The sequence below is a fragment of the Bos grunniens genome, chromosome 19 (assembly GCF_055505025.1).
Source record: "Bos grunniens cultivar Pamir isolate PY7600 chromosome 19, Bosgru_T2T1.0, whole genome shotgun sequence".
Classification (NCBI taxonomy): Eukaryota; Metazoa; Chordata; class Mammalia; order Artiodactyla; family Bovidae; genus Bos; species Bos grunniens.
This window is the reverse complement of record NC_141183.1, coordinates 49,262,173-49,285,566: the sequence shown is the minus strand read 5'-3', so window position 1 is coordinate 49,285,566 and position 23,394 is coordinate 49,262,173. Positions and strand designations below refer to the sequence as shown.

Below are 23,394 nucleotides of genomic sequence, written 5' to 3'. Positions count from 1 at the left end.
TGGGAGCCGCCCTTGCCTGCAGCCAATGAGAAGCCACCACCACTTCAGACTCTCACTTTCCTCCAATGAACTTCTGTTCAAAACAACCCTTCCCAACTTTCTCCTGTCCTCTATAAAAATGCTGCTGTCCTTCGCTCTCCTGACTTGCCCCTAGTTTACCACACTTTTCTTGTTTCTAATTCTAAATCCTCTGCTATTCTCAAAAAAACTTGATTTTGCTGGCTGAATTGTTTACCATTTTCTTGTAAAAGGCTGACAATACTGTATAAATTCATATATTTCGTTTAGTCCTCACACTGTGCAGTAACAGAGATCATTTTCTGGGTTTCCTTGATGTGGAACTGAGGGTAATAAAATATTACATACGGGCTTCTCTGGTGGTGCAGTGGATGAGCGTCTGCCTGTCAAAGCATGAGCTATGGGTTCTTATCCCTGGTTGAGGAAGATCCCACATGCCATGGAAAACTAAGCCCATGCGCCACAGCTGCTGGGTCTGTGCTCTAGAGCCCAAGAGCCACCACTAATGCACCGGTGTGCTGCAACTACCAAAGCCTGAGCACCGAGAGCCCCTGCTCTGCAACAAGAGCAGCCACGCCAACGAGCCCACACACCACAGCTGGAGGAAGCCCGTGCAAAGCCAGGGAGACCCAGGGCAGTCAAAAATAAAATGAATAAATAAACGAATTTTTTAAAAAAATTACATACCTTTCCCCCGTGTCCCCAGAACAACATTTTGAAATAAATTCCTAATTGCATGAGGTGTTGCTTCTTACTGACAGTGTTTCCTGTTACTCCGTTCTTTTCCTATCGTTACGTTTTATTTTAAGAAAGTATGTGCTATGGTCAGGACCAAATACAGATCTACATTAGCTTATTGAGCCATCACCATATCCTCTGACATAGGTGTTGACCCACACAAGAGCAGAGGAACTCGAAGTTAAGCAACTTGCTCCAAACCCCACATTGGTGAGCTGCAGAGGTAGAATTTGAAGTTTCTGGAGCCTTGCCCTCCACCTCCTTCTATGCCAAGAACAGACCTGGGGTCAATCCTGACTCAGCCACTCACTGGCTTTATAACCATGAGCAATTCACGGTCACTTAGACCCAAGAAACTTCAGTTTCTTCATCCAGTATAATAAGGAGGTATGTAAAATCTAGTGAGAAGAACCAGCATTGAAGTATTGCTAGAATAGCAACAGTAAACAAAATCCCACCTGAAATGCCCACTAGAAGGAGATTTACTGAGGTGATGTAGTATATTTTATATGGTGGGATAGAGGAAATTTAGTTAAATAAATAAATTTATTGAATTTAGTAATTAAATATGTGAAATAAAGTAAAATTAACTATATTAAGTGTTGACAGTGAAAGATGCTCCCATAAAACTTGAGTGACAGAAAAGTATGGGGTGACTTTTGGGGGTTAAAAATATAATAATGGTAAATATTATTAATAATTAATAAATGCAAATAATAAGTATAATGATGTAGAAATGTTCATTATTTTCTAGGCAGTCAAAATATTATGATTATATAAGCATTGTGAGAGAGCTTGTTCTTAGGTAGATTGATAAGGAGTTCAGGGCTCTCCAGCAGGAGAAGAGGACAAACTATTTTTTTTTTTTAACATTTCTGTGTCTTAGTCACATAAGATGTTTTTTCTTAACCTCTAAGATGTTATTTTTCCTCTATTTCTCCTAAGACTAACTTTTATTAAGCCCAGAGCTAATGGCTTTTTTGGGGGCTCCAAAATCACTGCAGATGGTGACTGCAGCCATGAAATTAAAAGATGCTTATTCCTTGGAAGAAAAGTTATGACCAACCTAGGCAGCCTATTAAAAAGCAGAGACATTACTTTGCCAACAAAGGTCTATCTAGTCAAAGCTATAGATTTTCCAATAGTCATGTATGGATGTGAGAGTTGGACCATAAAGAAAGCTGAGTGCCAAAGAACTGATGCTTTTGAACTGTGGTGCTGGAGAAGACTCTTGAGAGTCCCTTGGACTGCAAGGAGATCCAACCCGTCCATCCTAAAGGAGATCAGTCCTAAGTGTTCATTGGAAGGACTGATGTTGAAGCTGAAACTCCAATACTTTGACCACCTGATACGAAGAGCTGACTCATTTGAAAAGACCCTGATGCTGGGAAAGATTGAGGGCAGGAGGAGAAGGGAATGACAGAGGATGAGATGGTTGGATGGCATAACTGACTTGATGGACATGAGTTTGAATAAACTCTGGGAGTTGGTGATGGACAGAGAGGCCTGGCGTGCTCTAGTCCAAGGGGTCGCAAAGAGTCGGACACGACTGAGCGACTGAACCGAAAGGTTACACAACACAACAGAACATCTGGCTCAAGGGTATGTTTTTTCTTAAGCTCTGTACTAATGATTATATAAAACAATGTATCTTGCTTGAGGACATGTTTCTCCTTCTTAACAAAACCTTCTGACTGATCCTGTTCTCTTAGGATGCCTGTTGTGGGAGTGAGTCTGGTAAGACCTTTCTATTGTTAGTAATCAATGCAAAAAAGTATATAAAGCCCCACCCAAACTAGTAAGCGGGACACTCTCTACCCGCTTCTGATGTCTATGTCAGAAGATTTCCCTATCACTTTTTCACTGTAATAAAGCTCTGCTACACAAAAGCTGGAGAAGGAAATGGCAACCCACTCCAGTACTCTTGCCTGGAGAATTCCATGGAGTGAGGAGCCTGGTGGGCTACAGTCCATGGGGTGGCAAAGAGTCGGACACGACTGAGCGACTTCACTCTCTACGCAAAAGCTGAGTGATTAAGCCTTGTCTCTGGCGCTGGATCGAAATTCTCTCCTATGGACGCCACAAATCCGACACCGTTCACCATAAGCTATCAATTGTTCAGTCACTAAGTCATGTCCAACTCTTTTTGACTCCATGGACTGTAGTCCGCCAGGCTCCTCTGTCCTGGGATTTCCCAGGTAAGAATAGTGGAGTGGGTTGCCATTTCCTTCTCCAGGGGTTTCTCCCAGACCAGGGATCAAACCTGTGTATTCTGCACTGGGAGGCAGACTCTTTACCACTGAGACACCAGGGGAGTCATAAAAGCATACCATACATATATATATATGTATGTAAAAAAATTATATCATAATCATAGTGTGTATATACATATGCACGCACACATATATAGGCTCATCATTAGTTTCTTATTTTTATATAATGAGTATGACTTGTAAAAAAAAAAAAGGAAATGATTAAAGGTCTTTTTAAGGGATCTTTATTGATGAGATGCCGGGCACCTGGCCCTCTGACCTGTTTTCCCCCTATAAGGGCAAGAGTGGAGGAAGGGGCCCCAAGAACATTGATGGGTTTCTGTCTCATTTCTGATCAGCAGCACAGTTTTGAAAAGGCCAGGCAGGGCTGGCCCTGGCACACCTGGTTAGGGAACCAGGCAGGGCTCTTCATCTTACCTATTGATGCTTCAGGTGCGGGGGAGCAGACCCGGTTACAGCCTTCGCTGACGCACTGTCTTCCGGCTCCACAGTCCCGATCTCTGAAGCACTGGAACTCACAAATACCTGCGAGGGAAGATGCACCAGAAACTTAAGTCTCAGAAGCAGGTACTAGGAAGGGGCTGCAGCAGAGAATAAAGGGAACCCTTCTTAAGAGGCAGCATCTGTGTTTTATCACTTTAACAAATTGTGTAATTTACAAAATGTCTACTATTGCAAAAAAGTTCACAATCTATATAGAACTTTTCAGCTTAAAGACTGCTTTCACAATGTACATGACATAACAGAGATGATATTATTCAGAGATGCTGATCCCATGTATCTTTTTGTTCCTGATTCTTCCTAGTTTCTGTTCCAATCCCCACCCACAACCACCACCTCATAGAGTCAATGGCAACCCCTGCTTTGTGGGGAAGGCACACCAGCCTGAAATAAAAAGGCCAGGGCCTGGCAGTGAGTTTTGAATTAGGTTTTGTTGAATTAGACAACAGGCTCTGCTGAGAGAGAAAAGATTTTCTAAATTTCAGAAGCGCCTCTTTGCTTATACAAGGCTTAGAAATCTGAGCAGAAAGAAGACACTGGAGATTATGTGAGTTCTCATCCCATAGAAAATAGGAAAGTCCTTCTGGTCAATGAGGAAGAGAGGGTAAGGAAGTGGGTATCAGAAAGGAAGGAGAGAGTGGGAAGGCAGAAAGAGAGGGAGGGAGAAAGAGGAGGAGAAGGGGAGAGAATATTTATGGAAACAAACATAAACTTGACCTTTTTGTTTCACTCCTAAGAAATATATTCTACAGGAAACATTTCCACTGATGAACAAAACTATAAAATCACGTTCATTATACCATCCTGGGCAATAGCAAAAAAAATGTCAAGCAAATAAAATGACCATCAAATGGTAACTGGTTAAATGAATTAAAGTAAATGTATTCACTAGTCATCATATAATCCTAAAATTATGAAATCTGTCTGTGTGGACATGGGAAAATGTCCACAACTCATGTTAAATTGTAAAAGACATATATTCATGCAGGGCTTCCCTGGTGGCTCAGATGGTAAAGAATCTGCCTGCAATGTGGGTTCGATCCCTGGGTTGGGAAGATCCCCTGGAGGAGGGCAGGGCAACACGCTCCAGTATTTCTGCCTGGAGAATCCCTGTGGAGAGAGGAGCCTGGTGGGCTATAGTTGGAAAGAATCAGACACGACTGAGCGACTAAGCATAGCACAGCACATATGTCATGCATGATAGGATACTTAATACAAGAGAATAGGATATATGCTAATTTATGCAACTGGAGGCCACAATAGAGGGCTTATGCTAATTTCAGTATGGTTCACAGAGACACCCAGGCTCTCTCTCACTGTCTATGTGGCTACAGGTAAGTCTTTCCACTACTGTAAGCCTTGGGTCCCTCATTTGTTTAACAATATCCGTTACTACTTCTGAGATTTAAAAGCAACAATCTCAGAACATGCCTGGAAAATAGCAGGAACTCAGAATTTGATGTGTTTTCCCACAGTGACTATGTATCTGTCAAGGAATCAGTTAATGCATGAGGTTGGTAAATCCTTCCAGACACCAAGTATCGTCAAATAGTAGACGCTGCAAGTTTTCAAACACACGTGGAAACTACTGTACTCAATAAATTACTAAACAGTTTAATAGCATCACTGAGTTAACTGGATAATCAACCACCATGTGGACTGCCTGACACTTTTTACATAATTACAGTGTCCTCATGGGGCGATTTTGAACATTTGAATCCAAACACTTTAAAGTGTTCAGGTCTCTAGGTTGGACTGAAGGCTTGTTAATTGTCCTCCAAACAGAGACCAAGGTGAAAACAGGGGAGGGCCCATGGCAAGGCTGGGATTTCATTGGAGATTTTTGGACTCCGGATATCCTGGTTTTCCACAATCACATGAGAGTGATGCTGCCTTTCCATGAAGGGCATCTTCTGAAATGGCGCATATGTGGCTCCCATACTGCCAGGGTCTTTTTCTACCATTTAGTGAGCCCTTGTTATTGTGCCAGTTCTAGGCAGTGACTCACATCTGTGACCTCATTTATTTGTCACAAGATCACTAGGAGATGGGCCTTCTTAATCTCAATGTACAGAAACCAAGACTCTGGGAGCTTGAGTAACTTCCACAAGACCCCAGAGCTAGAAAAAAGCAGACACAGAATCTGAGACACACAAATCTTTCAAAAGAAAGATTTGAAAAGAAGCTTCCTCGTTACTGCTGCCACCTCTCTGTAGCACTAACATCTGTGTTCACCCACGAACCAGGATGGGAGGACAGCCCCAGAAAGCTGCTTCTATCAGAAGACCTTCTCAGGATGACGCTGTGGATCCTGACTAAGGGAAGGGAGGGGAGCTGTGGAGGAAGGCAGGCAGCCAGCAAGACGTGGGGAAGTCCCACTGGGACAGGGCTCGCTTGCTGCAGTTGGGACTTGAGAAAAGAACAGAACACACCATATGACAGATGTGGGTCCTTTCTATTCAGCGTTCTGTGCCTTGAGGAAATGAAGAAAGAGACAGAAGTGGTGACTCTTGAAGAATTCCTCTTGCAGGGAGGCTGTAGAAAAGTGTTCAGGGTTTTTCAAGTAGAGGACACCAGCTTTGCCATGTATTAACAAGTCACATAACTTTACTGACCTCAAACTTCTATGTCTAGGAAATGAGTGTGACACGACAGCTTAAAAAGATGTTATGAGGAATCAAGGCACTCACACTTCCCCCTCATCCACTCCACCCAGGGCTGCCATGTATGGTTTTACAGGTTGTGCACTGCACAACTATGTCTGGTGACAGGATGAGCGGAACTATAATCCATCCCATCTTCATCCTGAAGCCTTCCACCTGGGCACTGCCTCCACCCAGAGAGAAGGGCAATTTTTCCACATGGATAAAGGTATTTGGTCACCAAACTGAGCACCCACTGGACTCTGACCACCGTAAGAGGCCTTTTTCTCATTCTCCCAGAGGTGACATTTGAGCTTGTGGTGATTTCCATCCATCCTTAGTGGCCCAGTCAAAAGCCAAGCAGATGTCTGTCTGTGCGAATGCTCCCTCCTGACCAAGGGAGCCTCGGGGAAGGCATATATCTGGCACTCACCCTTCACTTGTTTCTGGGCTACCATTTACTGAGCACTAAGTGCCAGGCACCTGGCTGCATATTTAGCACAGTCTCACTTAATCCTTAGAATGACCCTGTGAGATAGGACTATTATCCTTGTTTTAGCATGAGTAACTAGCAGCCATCTCAGAGCTGGGAAAAGGAGGGGCCAGGGTTTGAATGCCGTCTGTGTGACTGCAAGCCTCCTCTTACCCTCTACTGCTGTGAAGGCTCTCTGGAGCTAGCAGCCATGTTCTCATGTGAGCTGGGACAATGATGTCAGCCCCAGGACTAGCCTTCCCCATCAGAAGCCCCAGGGCCTCCTGTCCTAGCTCCGCAGAATGGGGCTGTGTGGGTCAGGAGGGGAGTCCCAGGGGAAGTCCCATCAATCAGCCAGACCTGGGGAAATACCCGCCCTGGGACAGAGGCAGCTGCTCCAGTTCACCTTGCAGAGAACAGGACAAGAAGATCTGAGCAGGAAGGAGATTAAGCGGGCAGTGAGGCCATGAAAATGAGCCAGAGTGTGGCCAGCAGCTGCCACGCCAGGGACACACACTTGTGGCCACTTCATGCAAAGATGCAGGGTGGTTTTTTTCCTTATAGTGTGAATGTGGAGGAAAATACAGGCCATGGGGATAATGTCCCATCCTTATTACTTTGGGTGATCAGCTGGGAAGTACAATGGCATTGGATATGAAGAGACCGCCGCTGCCGTTTATTAACTGCCTGATATAGGAGGAGCACATACTGTCCTTGAGGCCTAGTTTCCAAGCACTTGAAATGCGGGTAATAAGATTTGCTTCTTGAAGGTGTAATGAAGATAAAATGCAAAGGTGAGGTCTACAGACATTTCTACCTTATCCGCCTTAGCCAGCACCATGTTATGATTGGGGAGGTTATGCAATGGTCAGTGGCAGCCAGCAGATGGCGCCACGGTAGCTCACTCTACAGACCTAGCTCCTGTGCCAGGCGCCCCGGAATCGCCCTTCCTGAAGCGCGACAACAGCTGGGGGCGCTGTTAAGGCACCCCTTGGTCTCACTGTCTGCAGTGTAAGCCAGGTGACTTAAAGAAGAGGGTGGGCACAAATCACGGTAAAACGAGAAAGAGGAACAAAATATATTTGGTTCATTTTTAAGTTTCCTCATCTGGAAAATGGAGGTGAGATGAATACCTACATCTTTCATACCTAAAGTTCTCAAGATTAAACAAAAGAATGAACTTTGAAAAGACCTGACACAGAGTGGTTGCCAAATATGGGTTTTCCCCTCTTTTCCTATTCTTTGGGATGCCAACTCATTGCAAAGGATCGTTGAAATAATCCCTAAGAACCGTATCTCATAAACATGACTCAAGTTGTTTTAAAATTGCATGTAGAGACTTCCTTGATGGTTCAGTGGTTAAGACTCCATGCTCCCAATGCAAGGGACCCAGGTTCGTTTCCTGGTCAGGGAACTAGATCCCACATGCTGCAACTAAGACCCAGCACAGGCAATAAATATGTATTAAAAAAAAAAAGTCATAAAAAATAAAATTGCATGTAGTTTAAAACAATAAACTCATATGAAATTATTATCATTGTCAAACAGTGAAAACTTAAAACTATATGCAGCATTTTAAAGTCCATGAAACTTTTTGACCTAAACAATACATCCTTGGAAAAGCAAATTAGCCAAGTATGTTTGAATTAAAAAAAACAAGCCAACATACGTGCCCTTTGAGTCAGCAATATCACTTCTAGGAATGTTTCCTAAGGAAAGAATCAAGTTATACACGTAAAGATTTAGTTCCAAGGGGATCCTTTGATAGAAAAGTATTAGAGAAGTTGAAAAGCCCATTGATTAAGGATTAGTAAACAAAATGTGGTATATTTACAATAAAAATGCTTTGAAGTCTTTAAAAAAAATAAAGTTGTATAACACATGTCCACACTTGTGGCAAACTATTCACCACATATTACTGAGTGTTAAAAGATAAAGGAAATTTAAAAAATATATTTGTGGAGGGTGATGCCATGATTATTTGGCACCATACCCCCTGAATATATATGTGGAAGAATATGAATGTACACGTCACTCTGTTTATCTCCGGGTAATAGGAGTATAGGCACATCTTTCACCAGTTTGTTCTGTGCAGACATGCTAAGTTGCTGCAGCCTGTCCTGCTCTTCACGACCCTATGGACTGTAGCCTGCCTGGCTCCTCTGTCTGTGGGATTCTCCAGGCAAGAATGCCACCTCCAGGGTATCTTCCCAATCCAGGGATTGAACCTATGTCTCTCATGTCTCCTGCACTGGTGGGGGGGGGTTCTTTACTACTAGCACCACCTGGGAAGCACAATTTGTTCTGTAGTTCCTGCCTTTTCTGCAGTAAGTATGTATTTCACGTGAAAAATTAAGATTCAGTAGTGGTCTATGGAGACAGTCTATGAAATTGCTATATGCTTTGACAATCCACCTATTAAAAATCAGGGAGGACAAAGGAAAGAACATATGAAAAGCAGAGTAAGCTTGGTAAGTAACTTAACTTGATTCAGGGGAAATGAAAGGATGTTGCTTAAAATCAGCTGCTGGGGGCAGAGGAGTGGAGAGGAAGGAAAGGAGGAAACTAGCTAATTTTATTATGTCTGTAACTCATGGTAAGAAACCTATAGATGATAATTAAAAAAAGAGGGGGGCCAAAGAGAAGATTCTTGAGAGTCCCTTGGACTGCAAGGAGATCAAACCAGTCAATACTAAAGGAAATCAACCCTGAATATTCATTGGAAGGACTGATGCTGAAGCTGAAGTTCCAACACTTTGGGTACCCGATGTGAAGAGTCAACTCATTAGAAAAGACCCTGAGTCTGGGAAAGATTGAGGGCAAGAGGAGAAGGGGGTGACAGAGGATGAGATGGTTGGATGGCATCACTGACTCAAGGGACATGAGTTTGAGTAAACTCAGGGAGATAGTGAAGAACAGGGAAGCCTGGCGTGCTGCAGTCCATGGGGTTGCAAAGAGTCGGACACAACTCAGCAACTGAACAATAGCAAAGGTAGTACTCTAAGGTCTTGGTATAAGGTAACTATCAGAACAAAACCCATAAAGCTTTCTAAATGCAAAGCATGCAGTAAGAGACAGGGAAAAGGAGAGACAGATGACACAAATAAAATAGGCTATATAATCAATGACTATACACCTGATAAATACATTCACAACAGTAAATAAAATAGCAACCAAAAAAGGTAAGATAAACCTCATGTATCTCTTTCAGAGATGTATATAGAAATAATATGTAATAAAATGATGTCTGGAATTTGCTTGAAAATATCAGGGGATGAGGGGAGGCGGGTGGGATTAGATTTGAAAGAAGGATGACTGCATGTTGATAATGGTTGAAGCTGGGTGATGGGTACACGGTCCATCATTCCACAATGTGTCTGCTTTGTGTGAAGAATTTCCCAAAATAAAAACTGACACTGAAATCTGCTTAGGAACATTCAAAACACCTTAATGAGTAAAAAAAAATGTGCAATCACTAACATGTCCATACACAGACAGAGAGAGTAAGTGTGGAAAGATGAACAATGATGTTTCTCTGGGTGATGATATTGTGGGTGTCATTTATATGGTTACATAGTTTTAGATGTAGAGTCTTGTTTTGCAACCATAAATATATATATTTGGGGGGGGAGGGATAAAAAGAAGAGTTGTTCTTAAAAAGAAGTGCCCAGGCTGAAAAAAGTTGAGAATTACGGAATGCAATGAGATCGTGATTGAAGACTCCAAAAGATCTCCTTTTTAAACATATTTTATGATGAAAGCGTTCAAAACCATACTCAAGAGTTAATTGCTATTGAAAAATTGCTGAAAAGTTGGGCAGAACAAAGCATATATTCCTGCTGGGACCAGGACATCGGGCAGGGTGCTCAGCCTTACTTGCTTGCGGGGCTGGTGAGCACATGTGGCCACAGCCGTTGCTGACGCACTTCTCTCCTGCCGCGCAGTCCTGGTCTCCTCGGCACTGCTCCACACAGACACCTTCACGGTCAGAAAAGACTGGGTTGAGACTCTTAAGCTAAATAAATACTTATAAATGACCATAGCATAAAAACAGCTGCGTATACTTAGATCTAGGACTTTGCTGTTTAGATATGACCTCACATAGAACCTCATCTGACCCTAACAGCAAATAATAGCTGAGGTATTTGCAGGGGTATTTGGAGAAATGCCGTAGGACTGAAGTCTTAGGAAAGAAAGATGCAAGGAAAGCAGGTTAATGGTAACCCCAATGATCTTTAACCAGTAGGTTTTATTTTTGGTGTTTTATAGATGAGGCCATTGAGAGATGGTCTGGTCCATGGCAGAATTGGGACTTGAAGTCCGGTTGAAGTTCAACCTGACTTCAAGTCCGGTTCTTTGCCTTTAAAGCACATGTGCCTTTTTCTATACAATTCAGTGAAATTAACCTTGAATACAGAGTTGAGCCCCTAAAGGTCCAGAAATTATTTCTGATGCAAGTAGAGGATTTACTGGATTCTAATCCCTAAAGAAGGTCTCAGTGTGACTTTTTGATACTCATAGAGACAGAATTTAAAGATGGAGGCAGCCCTGGAAGCTGCATTAAAATTTTTGGCAAAAGAACAATGTCTCAACCAACAATTACATCGCCACCACCAAGAGAATTCTCACTGTGGGTCCTGCCACAGGGTTGACCTGCTTCTGCCTCCCTCACGATTCATCTCTTTCCAGCTCACTTTTATCACCTGTAACTGGGTGACTGATGTATGGCCTGGGCAAGTGAAGAGAGGCTGGACTAGACAAGAGACTCCAGACACAGTGATTACCATAGACACCTCAGGCATTCCGGTGTGTTTCTCTGGATGAGCACACAATTGTGCCAGATCAGATCGTGCCCTGCACTTAACTCTTCCAGGACAGAGCAGGGTGCAGAGAGTCAGGACTCACCTGCACTCATCAGCGGGGAGCAGACTCGCCGACAGCCATCCTGGATGCACTGTTTTCCTCTCCCGCAATCCCTGTCTTCACTGCACTCGCGGCTGCAGATGGCTGATGAGGGGAAATATGCAGTGAAAAGCTCTTCTCTTACAATCTCAAAATAAATACTTCAAATGCCTTTACAATATCATTCAAAACCCATCAATTCCCTAGAAATACATCTATCCAATTATGTGCAGAAAGGTACATGATACGACAAGAAAAAAAATTAATTATCTTATAAATGCAGAGAGATGCCATGTTCTTGGATGAAAAGATAGGGTGTTTTAGAGATATCAGTTTCTTTCCCAAATTGAAATTTAATACAGTCTCAGTCAAAATTGTAGAAAGATTTGTCACAAAAATGCATAAGCTGACTCTGAAATTTTGTACGAAAGTTCACCAAAATCAACAATTATCAAGATAAGAATCGAGATAAGTTTAGCAAACTTGCAGGACTGAAATTGTGATTGGATGAACTGGGCTCTCTGTATGAAAAAAAGACACATTGTCTCCTACCTCACACCACACAACAAATCTGTTCAAGTGAGTTAATAGATTTAAGAGAAAGGTATAGCAATAAAGCTTCTAGAAAATGCTATAAAAGATAGCTTCAGGACCTTTGGATAGGCAAATATTTCTTAAATTTTACAGAAATGTTACTGGCCATTAAAATAGATAGGTAGATGGAATCTCATTAAAATTATGAACTTTTCTTCACTGAATGACAACATTAAGACAGAGGGAAGAAAAGCCTGATTGAGAGCAAATGTTTATAATACACATATAAAACAAACAATTTGGATCCAGAATTCCTTACAAATCAATAGTAACAATTCATAAAGGATTGAGTAGACACTTCATAAAGGAAATAATTAGAAGTTGTGAGACAAAAAAAATGTCAGATTCTGGGAACTTGGTTTTAATTGTGCAGATTGGCATAGTTTTTGAACCTTCTAGAATCTCCCCATGCAAACAGAGCCATCAAAATAGCACAATTCAAAACACATAGACAACAGATCTGTAGAACAAGATATCCCCTCAACCTCCAAAATGTGAGTGGGTGGAAGGAGACAAAACACCATCTTCCACCAGACCAATGAGGTGTCTGCATTTGTGTAGAAATCCGAGGAAAGCAATGAGGTGACTGGTGGAGAAAGCTGGGGGCATCATTTCTATGAGAACTTCCTAAGGAACCCACTAGAGGTTGACAGCCAACCAAAGTAGTGGAGAGATGTGAATATCGGGACTAGTAAGGTCATTAAATACATACTTACAGAAGAATTAAGACTCAATAATGTTCATGAAGAGAGTCTATGAACCCTCTATATGCTGTGACAATAGACCTATTATATATCAGGAAGGACAAAGGAAAGAACACACGAAAAGCAGAGTAAGCTTGATCAGTACCTTAACATGATTCAGTGCAAATGCAAGGATATTGCTTAAACTTAACTGCTGGGGATAGGGAAGTGGGGAGGAAGGAAAGAAGGAAATAAACTAATTTTATTATGACTATTACTCATAGTAAGAAATCTATAGGCAATAATAAAAAAGGGTGGGGACCATGGCTAGTAGTCTAAGGTCTTGATATAAGGTAACTATTAGAGCAAAAAACATAAAGCTTTTTAAATGCAGAGCATATAATAAGAGAGAGGGAAAGGGATAGACAGGTTGCAGAAATAAAATAGGTTATTTAATGAAAGACTATGTGTCTAACAAATACATCTACAACAGTAAATAAAATAACAACCAAACAGGTAAGATAAACCTTATACATCTCTTTTAGAGCTACATGTAGAATACATGTAGAATGTGATAAAATAATGCCTGGAATCTGAAAATAACAGGGATGGGGAAAGTGGGTGGGATTAGAGATGGAGGAAGAATGACCACAGGTTGATAATGGTTGGGTGACGGGTACATGGTGTATCATCATACGAATCTGTCTGCTTTGTACATAGATTTCCCATAATAAAAAGTTAAAACTGAAATGTGCTGAGGGAAGGCTAAATATCTTAATGAGTTAAAAATGTGCAATCACCAAAATGTCCATACACACGGACAGAGTAAGTGTGGAATGACCAACAGTGGTGTTTCTCTGGGCAAAAGGAGTGTTCAGTTCAGTTCAATTCAGTCATTCAGTCGTGTCCGACTCTTTGCAACCCCATGGATCGCAGCACGCCAGGCCTTCCTGTCCATCACCAACTCCCGGAGTTCACTCAGACTCACGTCCATTGAGTCAGTGATGCCATCCAGCCATCTCATCCTCTGTCGTCCCCTTTTCCTCCTGCCCCCAATCCCTCCCAGCATCAGAGTCTTTTCCAATGAGTCAACTCTTCACATGAGGTGGCCAAAGTACTGGAGTTTCAGCTTTAGCATCATTCCTTCCAAAGAAATCCCAGGGCTGATCTCCTTCAGAATGGACTGGTTGGATCTCCTTGCAGTCCAAGGGACTCTCAAGAGTCTTCTCCAACACCACAGTTCAAAAGCATCAATTCTTCAGCGCTCAGGTTTCTTCACAGTCCCGCTCTCACATCCATACATGACCACTGGAAAAACCATAGCCTTGACTAGACAGACCTTTGTTGGCAAAGCAATGTCTCTGCTTTTGAATATGCTATCTAGGTTGGTCATAACTTTTCCTCCAAGGAGTAAGCGTCTTTTAATTTCATGGCTGCAGTCACCATCTGCAGTGATTTTGGAGCCCAAAAAAATAAAGTCTGACACTATTTCCACTGTTTCCCCATCTATTTCCCATGAAGTGAGGGGACCAGATGCCATAATCTTCATTTTCTGAATGTTGAGTTTTAAGCCAACTTTTTCACTCTCCTCTTTCACCTTCATCAAGAGGCTTTTTAGTTCCTCTTCACTTTCTGCCATAAGGGTGGTGTCATCTGCGTATCTGAGGTTATTGATATTTCTCCTGGAAATCTTGATTACAGCTTGTGCTTCTTCTAGCCCAGCGTTTCTCATGATGTACTCTGCACATAAGTTAAATAAGCAAGGTGACAATATACAGCCTTGATGTACTCCTTTTCCTATTTGGAACCATTCTGTTGTTCCATGTCCAGTTCTAACTGTTGCTTCCTCATCTGCATATAGGTTTCTCAAGAGGCAGGTCAGGTGGTCTGGTATTCCCATCTCTTTCAGGATTTTCCACAGGTTCATGACTTTGTACAGGAGACAGGGATCAATACCATCCCCATGGAAAAGAAATGCGAAAAAGCAAATGGCTGTCTGGGGAGGCCTTACAAATAGCTGTGAAAAGAAGAGAAGCGAAAAGCAAAGGAGAAAAGGAAAGATATAAGCATCTGAATGCAGAGTTCCAGAGAATAGCAAGAAGAGATAAGAAAGCCTTCCTCAGCGATCAATGCAAAGAAATAGAGGAAAACAACAGAATGGGAAAGACTAGAGATCTCTTCAAGAAAATTAGAGATACCAAGGGAACATTTCATGCAAAGATGGGCTCGATAAAGGACAGAAAAGGTATGGACCTAACAGAAGCAGAAGATATTAAGAAGAGGTGGCAAGAATACACAGAAGAACTGTACAAAAAAGATCTTCACGACCCAGATAATCACGATGGTGTGATCACTGACCTAGAGCCAGACATCCTGGAATGTGAAGTCAAGTGGGCCTTAGAAAGCATCACGACGAACAAAGCTAGTGGAGGTGATGGAATTCCAGTTGAACTCTTTCAAATCCTGAAAGATGATGCTGTGAAAGTGCTGCACTCAATATGCCAGCAAATTTGGAAAACTCAGCAGTGGCCACAGGACTGGAAAAGGTCAGTTTTCATTCCAATCCCAAAGAAAGGCAATGCCAAAGAATGCTCAAACTACCGCACAATTGCACTCATCTCACATGCTAGTAAAGTAATGCTCAAAATTCTCCAAGCTAGGCTTCAGGAATACGTGAACCGTGAACTTCCAGTTGTTCAAGGTGGTTTTAGAAAAGGCAGAGGAACCAGAGACCAAATTGCCAACATCCGCTGGATCATTGAAAAAGCAAGAGAGTTCCAGAAAAACATCTATTTCTGCTTTACTGATTATGCCAAAGGGAGTGTGGGTACCATTTATTTGTTTCTATAGCTTTGGTTGTAGAGTCTTACTTTCCAACCATAGATATATATTTGGGGAGTGGTAAAGTGACTGTGCTGGAAAAAATTGAGAAGGACTAAATGCACAGTACCGTGAGGAAGGAGTTCAAAGAACACCCCATCCTTTGAATGTTTTATTTGAAAACATTCAAAACCATGCTCAAGATAAATTACTATTGAACATTTGTTGAAAGGTTGGGCAGGACCAAGTGCATTGTCCTTTTAAGCCCAGTAATTTGGGCAGGGCGCTCAGCCTTACTTGCTTGCGGGACTGGTGAGCACACGTGGCCACAGCCATTGCTGACGCACTTCTCTCCTGCCGCGCAGTCCTGGTCTCCTCGGCACTGGTCCACACAGACACCTTCACGGTCAGAAAAGACTGGGCTGAGACACTTAAATTATAAATATTTATAAATGACCATGGCATAACAACAGCAGCATACACTTTGATCTAGGACTTCGCTGTTTAAATATGATCTAACATAGAACCTCATCTGACCCTAACGGCAAATAATAGCTGAGGTTTGCCAGGGGTATTTGGAGTAATTCCTTAGGACTGAAGTCTTTGTAGGAAAGAAAGATGCAAGGAAAGCAGGTTAACAGTAACCCCAATGATCTTTAACCAGTAGGTTTTATTTTTAGTATTTTATAGATGAGGCCTTTGAGAGATTGTCTGGTCATGGCAGATTGTCTGGAGATTGTCATGGCAGAGTTGGGACTTAAATTCTGGATTCTTTGCCTCTAAAGCACATGTCCCTTTTTCTATATAATTCAGTGAAATTAACCTTGAATATAGAGTTGAGGCCCTAAAGGTCCAGAAATTATTTCTGATGCAAGTAGAGGATTTACTGGATTCTAATCCCTAAAGAAGGTCTCAATGTGACTTTTTGATAGTCATAGAGACAGAATTTAAAGATGGAGGCAGCCCTGGAAGCCGCATCAAAACCTTTGGCAAAAGAACAATGTCTCAACCAACAATCACATCACCACCACCAAGAGAATTCTCACTGTGGGTCCTGCTGCAGGGTTGACCTGCTTCTGCCCACCTCACAATTCATCTCCTCACTTTTATCACCTGTAACTGGGTGACTGATGTATGGCCTGGGCAAGTGAAGAGAGGCTGGACTAGACAAGAGACTTCAGACACAGTGATTACCATAAACACCTCAGGCATTCCGGTGTGTTTCTCTGGATGAGCACACAATTGTGCCAGATCAGATCGCGCCCTGCACTTAACTCTTCCAGGACAGAGCAGGGTGCAGAGAGTCAGGACTCACCTGCACTCATCAGCGGGGAGCAGACTCGCCGACAGCCATCCTGGACGCACTGTTTTCCTCTCCCGCAATCCCTGTCTTCACTGCACTCGCGGCTGCAGATGGCTGATGAGGGGAAATATGCAGTGAAAAGCTCTTCTCTTATAATCTCAAAATAAATACTTCAAATGCCTTTACAATATCATTCAAAACCCATCAATTCCCTAGAAATACATCTATCCAATTATGTGCAGAAAGGTACATGATACGACAAGAAAAAAAATTAATTATCTTATAAATGCAGAGAGATGCCATGTTCTTGGATGAAAAGATAGGGTGTTTTAGAGATATCAGTTTCTTTCCCAAATTGAAATTTAATACAGTCTCAGTCAAAATTGTAGAAAGATTTGTCACAAAAATGCATAAGCTGACTCTGAAATTTTATACGAAAGTTCACCAAAATCAACAATTATCAAGATAAGAATCGAGATAAGTTTAGCAAACTTGCAGGACTGAAATTGTGATTGGATGAACTGGGCTCTCTGTATGAAAAAAAGACACATTGTCTCCTACCTCACACCACACAACAAATCTGTTCAAGTGAGTTAATAGATTTAAGAGAAAGGTATAGCAATAAAGCTTCTAGAAAATGCTATAAAAGATAGCTTCAGGACCTTTGGATAGGCAAATATTTCTTAAATTTTACAGAAATGTTACTGGCCATTAAAATAGATAGGTAGATGGAATCTCATTAAAATTATGAACTTTTCTTCACTGAATGACAACATTAAGACAGAGGGAAAAAAAGCCTGATTGAGAGCAAGTGTTTATAATACACATATAAAACAAACAATTTGGATCCAGAATTCCTTACAAATCAATAGTAACAATTCATAAAGGATTGAGTAGACACTTCATAAAGGAAATAATTAGAAGTTGTGAGACAAAAATAATGTCAGATTCTGGGAACTTGGTTTTAATTGTGCAGATTGGCATAGTTTTTGAACCTTCTAGAATCTCCCCATGCAAACAGAGCCATCAAAATAGCACAATTCAAAACACATAGACAACAGATCTGTAGAACAAGATATCCCCTCAACCTCCAAAATGTGAGTGGGTGGAAGGAGACAAAACACCATCTTCCACCAGACCAATGAGGTGTCTGCATTTGTGTAGAAATCCGAGGAAAGCAATGAGGTGACTGGTGGAGAAAGCTGGGGGCATCATTTCTATGAGAACTTCCTAAGGAACCCACTAGAGGTTGACAGCCAACCAAAGTAGTGGAGAGATGTGAATATCGGGACTAGTAAGGTCATTAAATACATACTTACAGAAGAATTAAGACTCAATAATGTTCATGAAGAGAGTCTATGAACCCTCTATATGCTGTGACAATAGACCTATTATATATCAGGAAGGACAAAGGAAAGAACACACGAAAAGCAGAGTAAGCTTGATCAGTACCTTAACATGATTCAGTGCAAATGCAAGGATATTGCTTAAACTTAACTGCTGGGGATAGGGAAGTGGGGAGGAAGGAAAGAAGGAAATAAACTAATTTTATTATGACTATTACTCATAGTAAGAAATCTATAGGCAATAATAAAAAAGGGTGGGGACCATGGCTAGTAGTCTAAGGTCTTGATATAAGGTAACTATTAGAGCAAAAAACATAAAGCTTTTTAAATGCAGAACATATAATAAGAGAGAGGGAAAGGGATAGACAGGTTGCAGAAATAAAATAGGTTATTTAATGAAAGACTATGTGTCTAACAAATACATCTACAACAGTAAATAAAATAACAACCAAACAGGTAAGATAAACCTTATACATCTCTTTTAGAGCTACATGTAGAATACATGTAGAATGTGATAAAATAATGCCTGGAATCTGAAAATAACAGGGATGGGGAAAGTGGGTGGGATTAGAGATGGAGGAAGAATGACCACAGGTTGATAATGGTTGGGTGACGGGTACATGGTGTATCATCATACGAATCTGTCTGCTTTGTACATAGATTTCCCATAATAAAAAGTTAAAACTGAAATGTGCTGAGGGAAGGCTAAATATCTTAATGAGTTAAAAATGTGCAATCACCAAAATGTCCATACACACGGACAGAGTAAGTGTGGAATGACCAACAGTGGTGTTTCTCTGGGCAAAAGGAGTGTTCAGTTCAGTTCAATTCAGTCATTCAGTCGTGTCCGACTCTTTGCAACCCCATGGATCGCAGCACGCCAGGCCTTCCTGTCCATCACCAACTCCCGGAGTTCACTCAGACTCACGTCCATTGAGTCAGTGATGCCATCCAGCCATCTCATCCTCTGTCGTCCCCTTTTCCTCCTGCCCCCAATCCCTCCCAGCATCAGAGTCTTTTCCAATGAGTCAACTCTTCACATGAGGTGGCCAAAGTACTGGAGTTTCAGCTTTAGCATCATTCCTTCCAAAGAAATCCCAGGGCTGATCTCCTTCAGAATGGACTGGTTGGATCTCCTTGCAGTCCAAGGGACTCTCAAGAGTCTTCTCCAACACCACAGTTCAAAAGCATCAATTCTTCAGCGCTCAGGTTTCTTCACAGTCCCGCTCTCACATCCATACATGACCACTGGAAAAACCATAGCCTTGACTAGACAGACCTTTGTTGGCAAAGCAATGTCTCTGCTTTTGAATATGCTATCTAGGTTGGTCATAACTTTTCCTCCAAGGAGTAAGCGTCTTTTAATTTCATGGCTGCAGTCACCATCTGCAGTGATTTTGGAGCCCAAAAAAATAAAGTCTGACACTATTTCCACTGTTTCCCCATCTATTTCCCATGAAGTGAGGGGACCAGATGCCATAATCTTCATTTTCTGAATGTTGAGTTTTAAGCCAACTTTTTCACTCTCCTCTTTCACCTTCATCAAGAGGCTTTTTAGTTCCTCTTCACTTTCTGCCATAAGGGTGGTGTCATCTGCGTATCTGAGGTTATTGATATTTCTCCTGGAAATCTTGATTACAGCTTGTGCTTCTTCTAGCCCAGCGTTTCTCATGATGTACTCTGCACATAAGTTAAATAAGCAAGGTGACAATATACAGCCTTGATGTACTCCTTTTCCTATTTGGAACCATTCTGTTGTTCCATGTCCAGTTCTAACTGTTGCTTCCTCATCTGCATATAGGTTTCTCAAGAGGCAGGTCAGGTGGTCTGGTATTCCCATCTCTTTCAGGATTTTCCACAGGTTCATGACTTTGTACAGGAGACAGGGATCAATACCATCCCCATGGAAAAGAAATGCGAAAAAGCAAATGGCTGTCTGGGGAGGCCTTACAAATAGCTGTGAAAAGAAGAGAAGCGAAAAGCAAAGGAGAAAAGGAAAGATATAAGCATCTGAATGCAGAGTTCCAGAGAATAGCAAGAAGAGATAAGAAAGCCTTCCTCAGCGATCAATGCAAAGAAATAGAGGAAAACAACAGAATGGGAAAGACTAGAGATCTCTTCAAGAAAATTAGAGATACCAAGGGAACATTTCATGCAAAGATGGGCTCGATAAAGGACAGAAAAGGTATGGACCTAACAGAAGCAGAAGATATTAAGAAGAGGTGGCAAGAATACACAGAAGAACTGTACAAAAAAGATCTTCACGACCCAGATAATCACGATGGTGTGATCACTGACCTAGAGCCAGACATCCTGGAATGTGAAGTCAAGTGGGCCTTAGAAAGCATCACGACGAACAAAGCTAGTGGAGGTGATGGAATTCCAGTTGAACTCTTTCAAATCCTGAAAGATGATGCTGTGAAAGTGCTGCACTCAATATGCCAGCAAATTTGGAAAACTCAGCAGTGGCCACAGGACTGGAAAAGGTCAGTTTTCATTCCAATCCCAAAGAAAGGCAATGCCAAAGAATGCTCAAACTACCGCACAATTGCACTCATCTCACATGCTAGTAAAGTAATGCTCAAAATTCTCCAAGCTAGGCTTCAGGAATACGTGAACCGTGAACTTCCAGTTGTTCAAGGTGGTTTTAGAAAAGGCAGAGGAACCAGAGACCAAATTGCCAACATCCGCTGGATCATTGAAAAAGCAAGAGAGTTCCAGAAAAACATCTATTTCTGCTTTACTGATTATGCCAAAGGGAGTGTGGGTACCATTTATTTGTTTCTATAGCTTTGGTTGTAGAGTCTTACTTTCCAACCATAGATATATATTTGGGGAGTGGTAAAGTGACTGTGCTGGAAAAAATTGAGAAGGACTAAATGCACAGTACCGTGAGGAAGGAGTTCAAAGAACACCCCATCCTTTGAATGTTTTATTTGAAAACATTCAAAACCATGCTCAAGATAAATTACTATTGAACATTTGTTGAAAGGTTGGGCAGGACCAAGTGCATTGTCCTTTTAAGCCCAGTAATTTGGGCAGGGCGCTCAGCCTTACTTGCTTGCGGGACTGGTGAGCACACGTGGCCACAGCCATTGCTGACGCACTTCTCTCCTGCCGCGCAGTCCTGGTCTCCTCGGCACTGGTCCACACAGACACCTTCACGGTCAGAAAAGACTGGGCTGAGACACTTAAATTATAAATATTTATAAATGACCATGGCATAACAACAGCAGCATACACTTTGATCTAGGACTTCGCTGTTTAAATATGATCTAACATAGAACCTCATCTGACCCTAACGGCAAATAATAGCTGAGGTTTGCCAGGGGTATTTGGAGTAATTCCTTAGGACTGAAGTCTTTGTAGGAAAGAAAGATGCAAGGAAAGCAGGTTAACAGTAACCCCAATGATCTTTAACCAGTAGGTTTTATTTTTAGTATTTTATAGATGAGGCCTTTGAGAGATTGTCTGGTCATGGCAGATTGTCTGGAGATTGTCATGGCAGAGTTGGGACTTAAATTCTGGGTTCTTTGCCTCTAAAGCACATGTCCCTTTTTCTATACAATTCAGTGAAATTAACCTTGAATATAGAGTTGAGGCCCTAAAGGTCCAGAAATTATTTCTGATGCAAGTAGAGGATTTACTGGATTCTAATCCCTAAAGAAGGTCTCAATGTGACTTTTTGATACTCATAGAGACAGAATTTAAAGATGGAGGCAGCCCTGGAAGCCGCATCAAAACCTTTGGCAAAAGAACAATGTCTCAACCAACAATCACATCACCACCACCAAGAGAATTCTCACTGTGGGTCCTGCTGCAGGGTTGACCTGCTTCTGCCCACCTCACAATTCATCTCCTCACTTTTATCACCTGTAACTGGGTGACTGATGTATGGCCTGGGCAAGTGAAGAGAGGCTGGACTAGACAAGAGACTTCAGACACAGTGATTACCATAAACACCTCAGGCATTCCGGTGTGTTTCTCTGGATGAGCACACAATTGTGCCAGATCAGATCGCGCCCTGCACTTAACTCTTCCAGGACAGAGCAGGGTGCAGAGAGTCAGGACTCACCTGCACTCATCAGCGGGGAGCAGACTCGCCGACAGCCATCCTGGACGCACTGTTTTCCTCTCCCGCAATCCCTGTCTTCACTGCACTCGCGGCTGCAGATGGCTGATGAGGGGAAATATGCAGTGAAAAGCTCTTCTCTTATAATCTCAAAATAAATACTTCAAATGCCTTTACAATATCATTCAAAACCCATCAATTCCCTAGAAATACATCTATCCAATTATGTGCAGAAAGGTACATGATACGACAAGAAAAAAAATTAATTATCTTATAAATGCAGAGAGATGCCATGTTCTTGGATGAAAAGATAGGGTGTTTTAGAGATATCAGTTTCTTTCCCAAATTGAAATTTAATACAGTCTCAGTCAAAATTGTAGAAAGATTTGTCACAAAAATGCATAAGCTGACTCTGAAATTTTATACGAAAGTTCACCAAAATCAACAATTATCAAGATAAGAATCGAGATAAGTTTAGCAAACTTGCAGGACTGAAATTGTGATTGGATGAACTGGGCTCTCTGTATGAAAAAAAGACACATTGTCTCCTACCTCACACCACACAACAAATCTGTTCAAGTGAGTTAATAGATTTAAGAGAAAGGTATAGCAATAAAGCTTCTAGAAAATGCTATAAAAGATAGCTTCAGGACCTTTGGATAGGCAAATATTTCTTAAATTTTACAGAAATGTTACTGGCCATTAAAATAGATAGGTAGATGGAATCTCATTAAAATTATGAACTTTTCTTCACTGAATGACAACATTAAGACAGAGGGAAAAAAAGCCTGATTGAGAGCAAGTGTTTATAATACACATATAAAACAAACAATTTGGATCCAGAATTCCTTACAAATCAATAGTAACAATTCATAAAGGATTGAGTAGACACTTCATAAAGGAAATAATTAGAAGTTGTGAGACAAAAATAATGTCAGATTCTGGGAACTTGGTTTTAATTGTGCAGATTGGCATAGTTTTTGAACCTTCTAGAATCTCCCCATGCAAACAGAGCCATCAAAATAGCACA

The 23,394-nt window shown here is 41.6% G+C and overlaps 1 protein-coding gene across 2 annotated transcripts in view; it reads right to left on the bottom strand.

Moving 5' to 3' along the window:
- The window catches only part of LOC147352597 (uncharacterized), a 44,792-nt gene that overhangs the window by 6,278 nt on the left and 15,120 nt on the right, over positions 1-23,394 (bottom strand). For both annotated transcript variants that reach the window (XM_086360351.1, XM_086360352.1), the window contains exons 7-13: positions 22,368-22,469; positions 21,350-21,451; positions 16,959-17,060; positions 15,941-16,042; positions 11,550-11,651; positions 10,521-10,622; positions 3,447-3,554 (exon numbers count right to left, since the gene is read on the bottom strand). In XM_086360351.1, the coding sequence (XP_086216477.1) occupies positions 3,447-3,554; positions 10,521-10,622; positions 11,550-11,651; positions 15,941-16,042; positions 16,959-17,060; positions 21,350-21,451; positions 22,368-22,469 (720 nt within the window). The remainder of the gene's footprint in view (positions 1-3,446; positions 3,555-10,520; positions 10,623-11,549; positions 11,652-15,940; positions 16,043-16,958; positions 17,061-21,349; positions 21,452-22,367; positions 22,470-23,394) is intronic.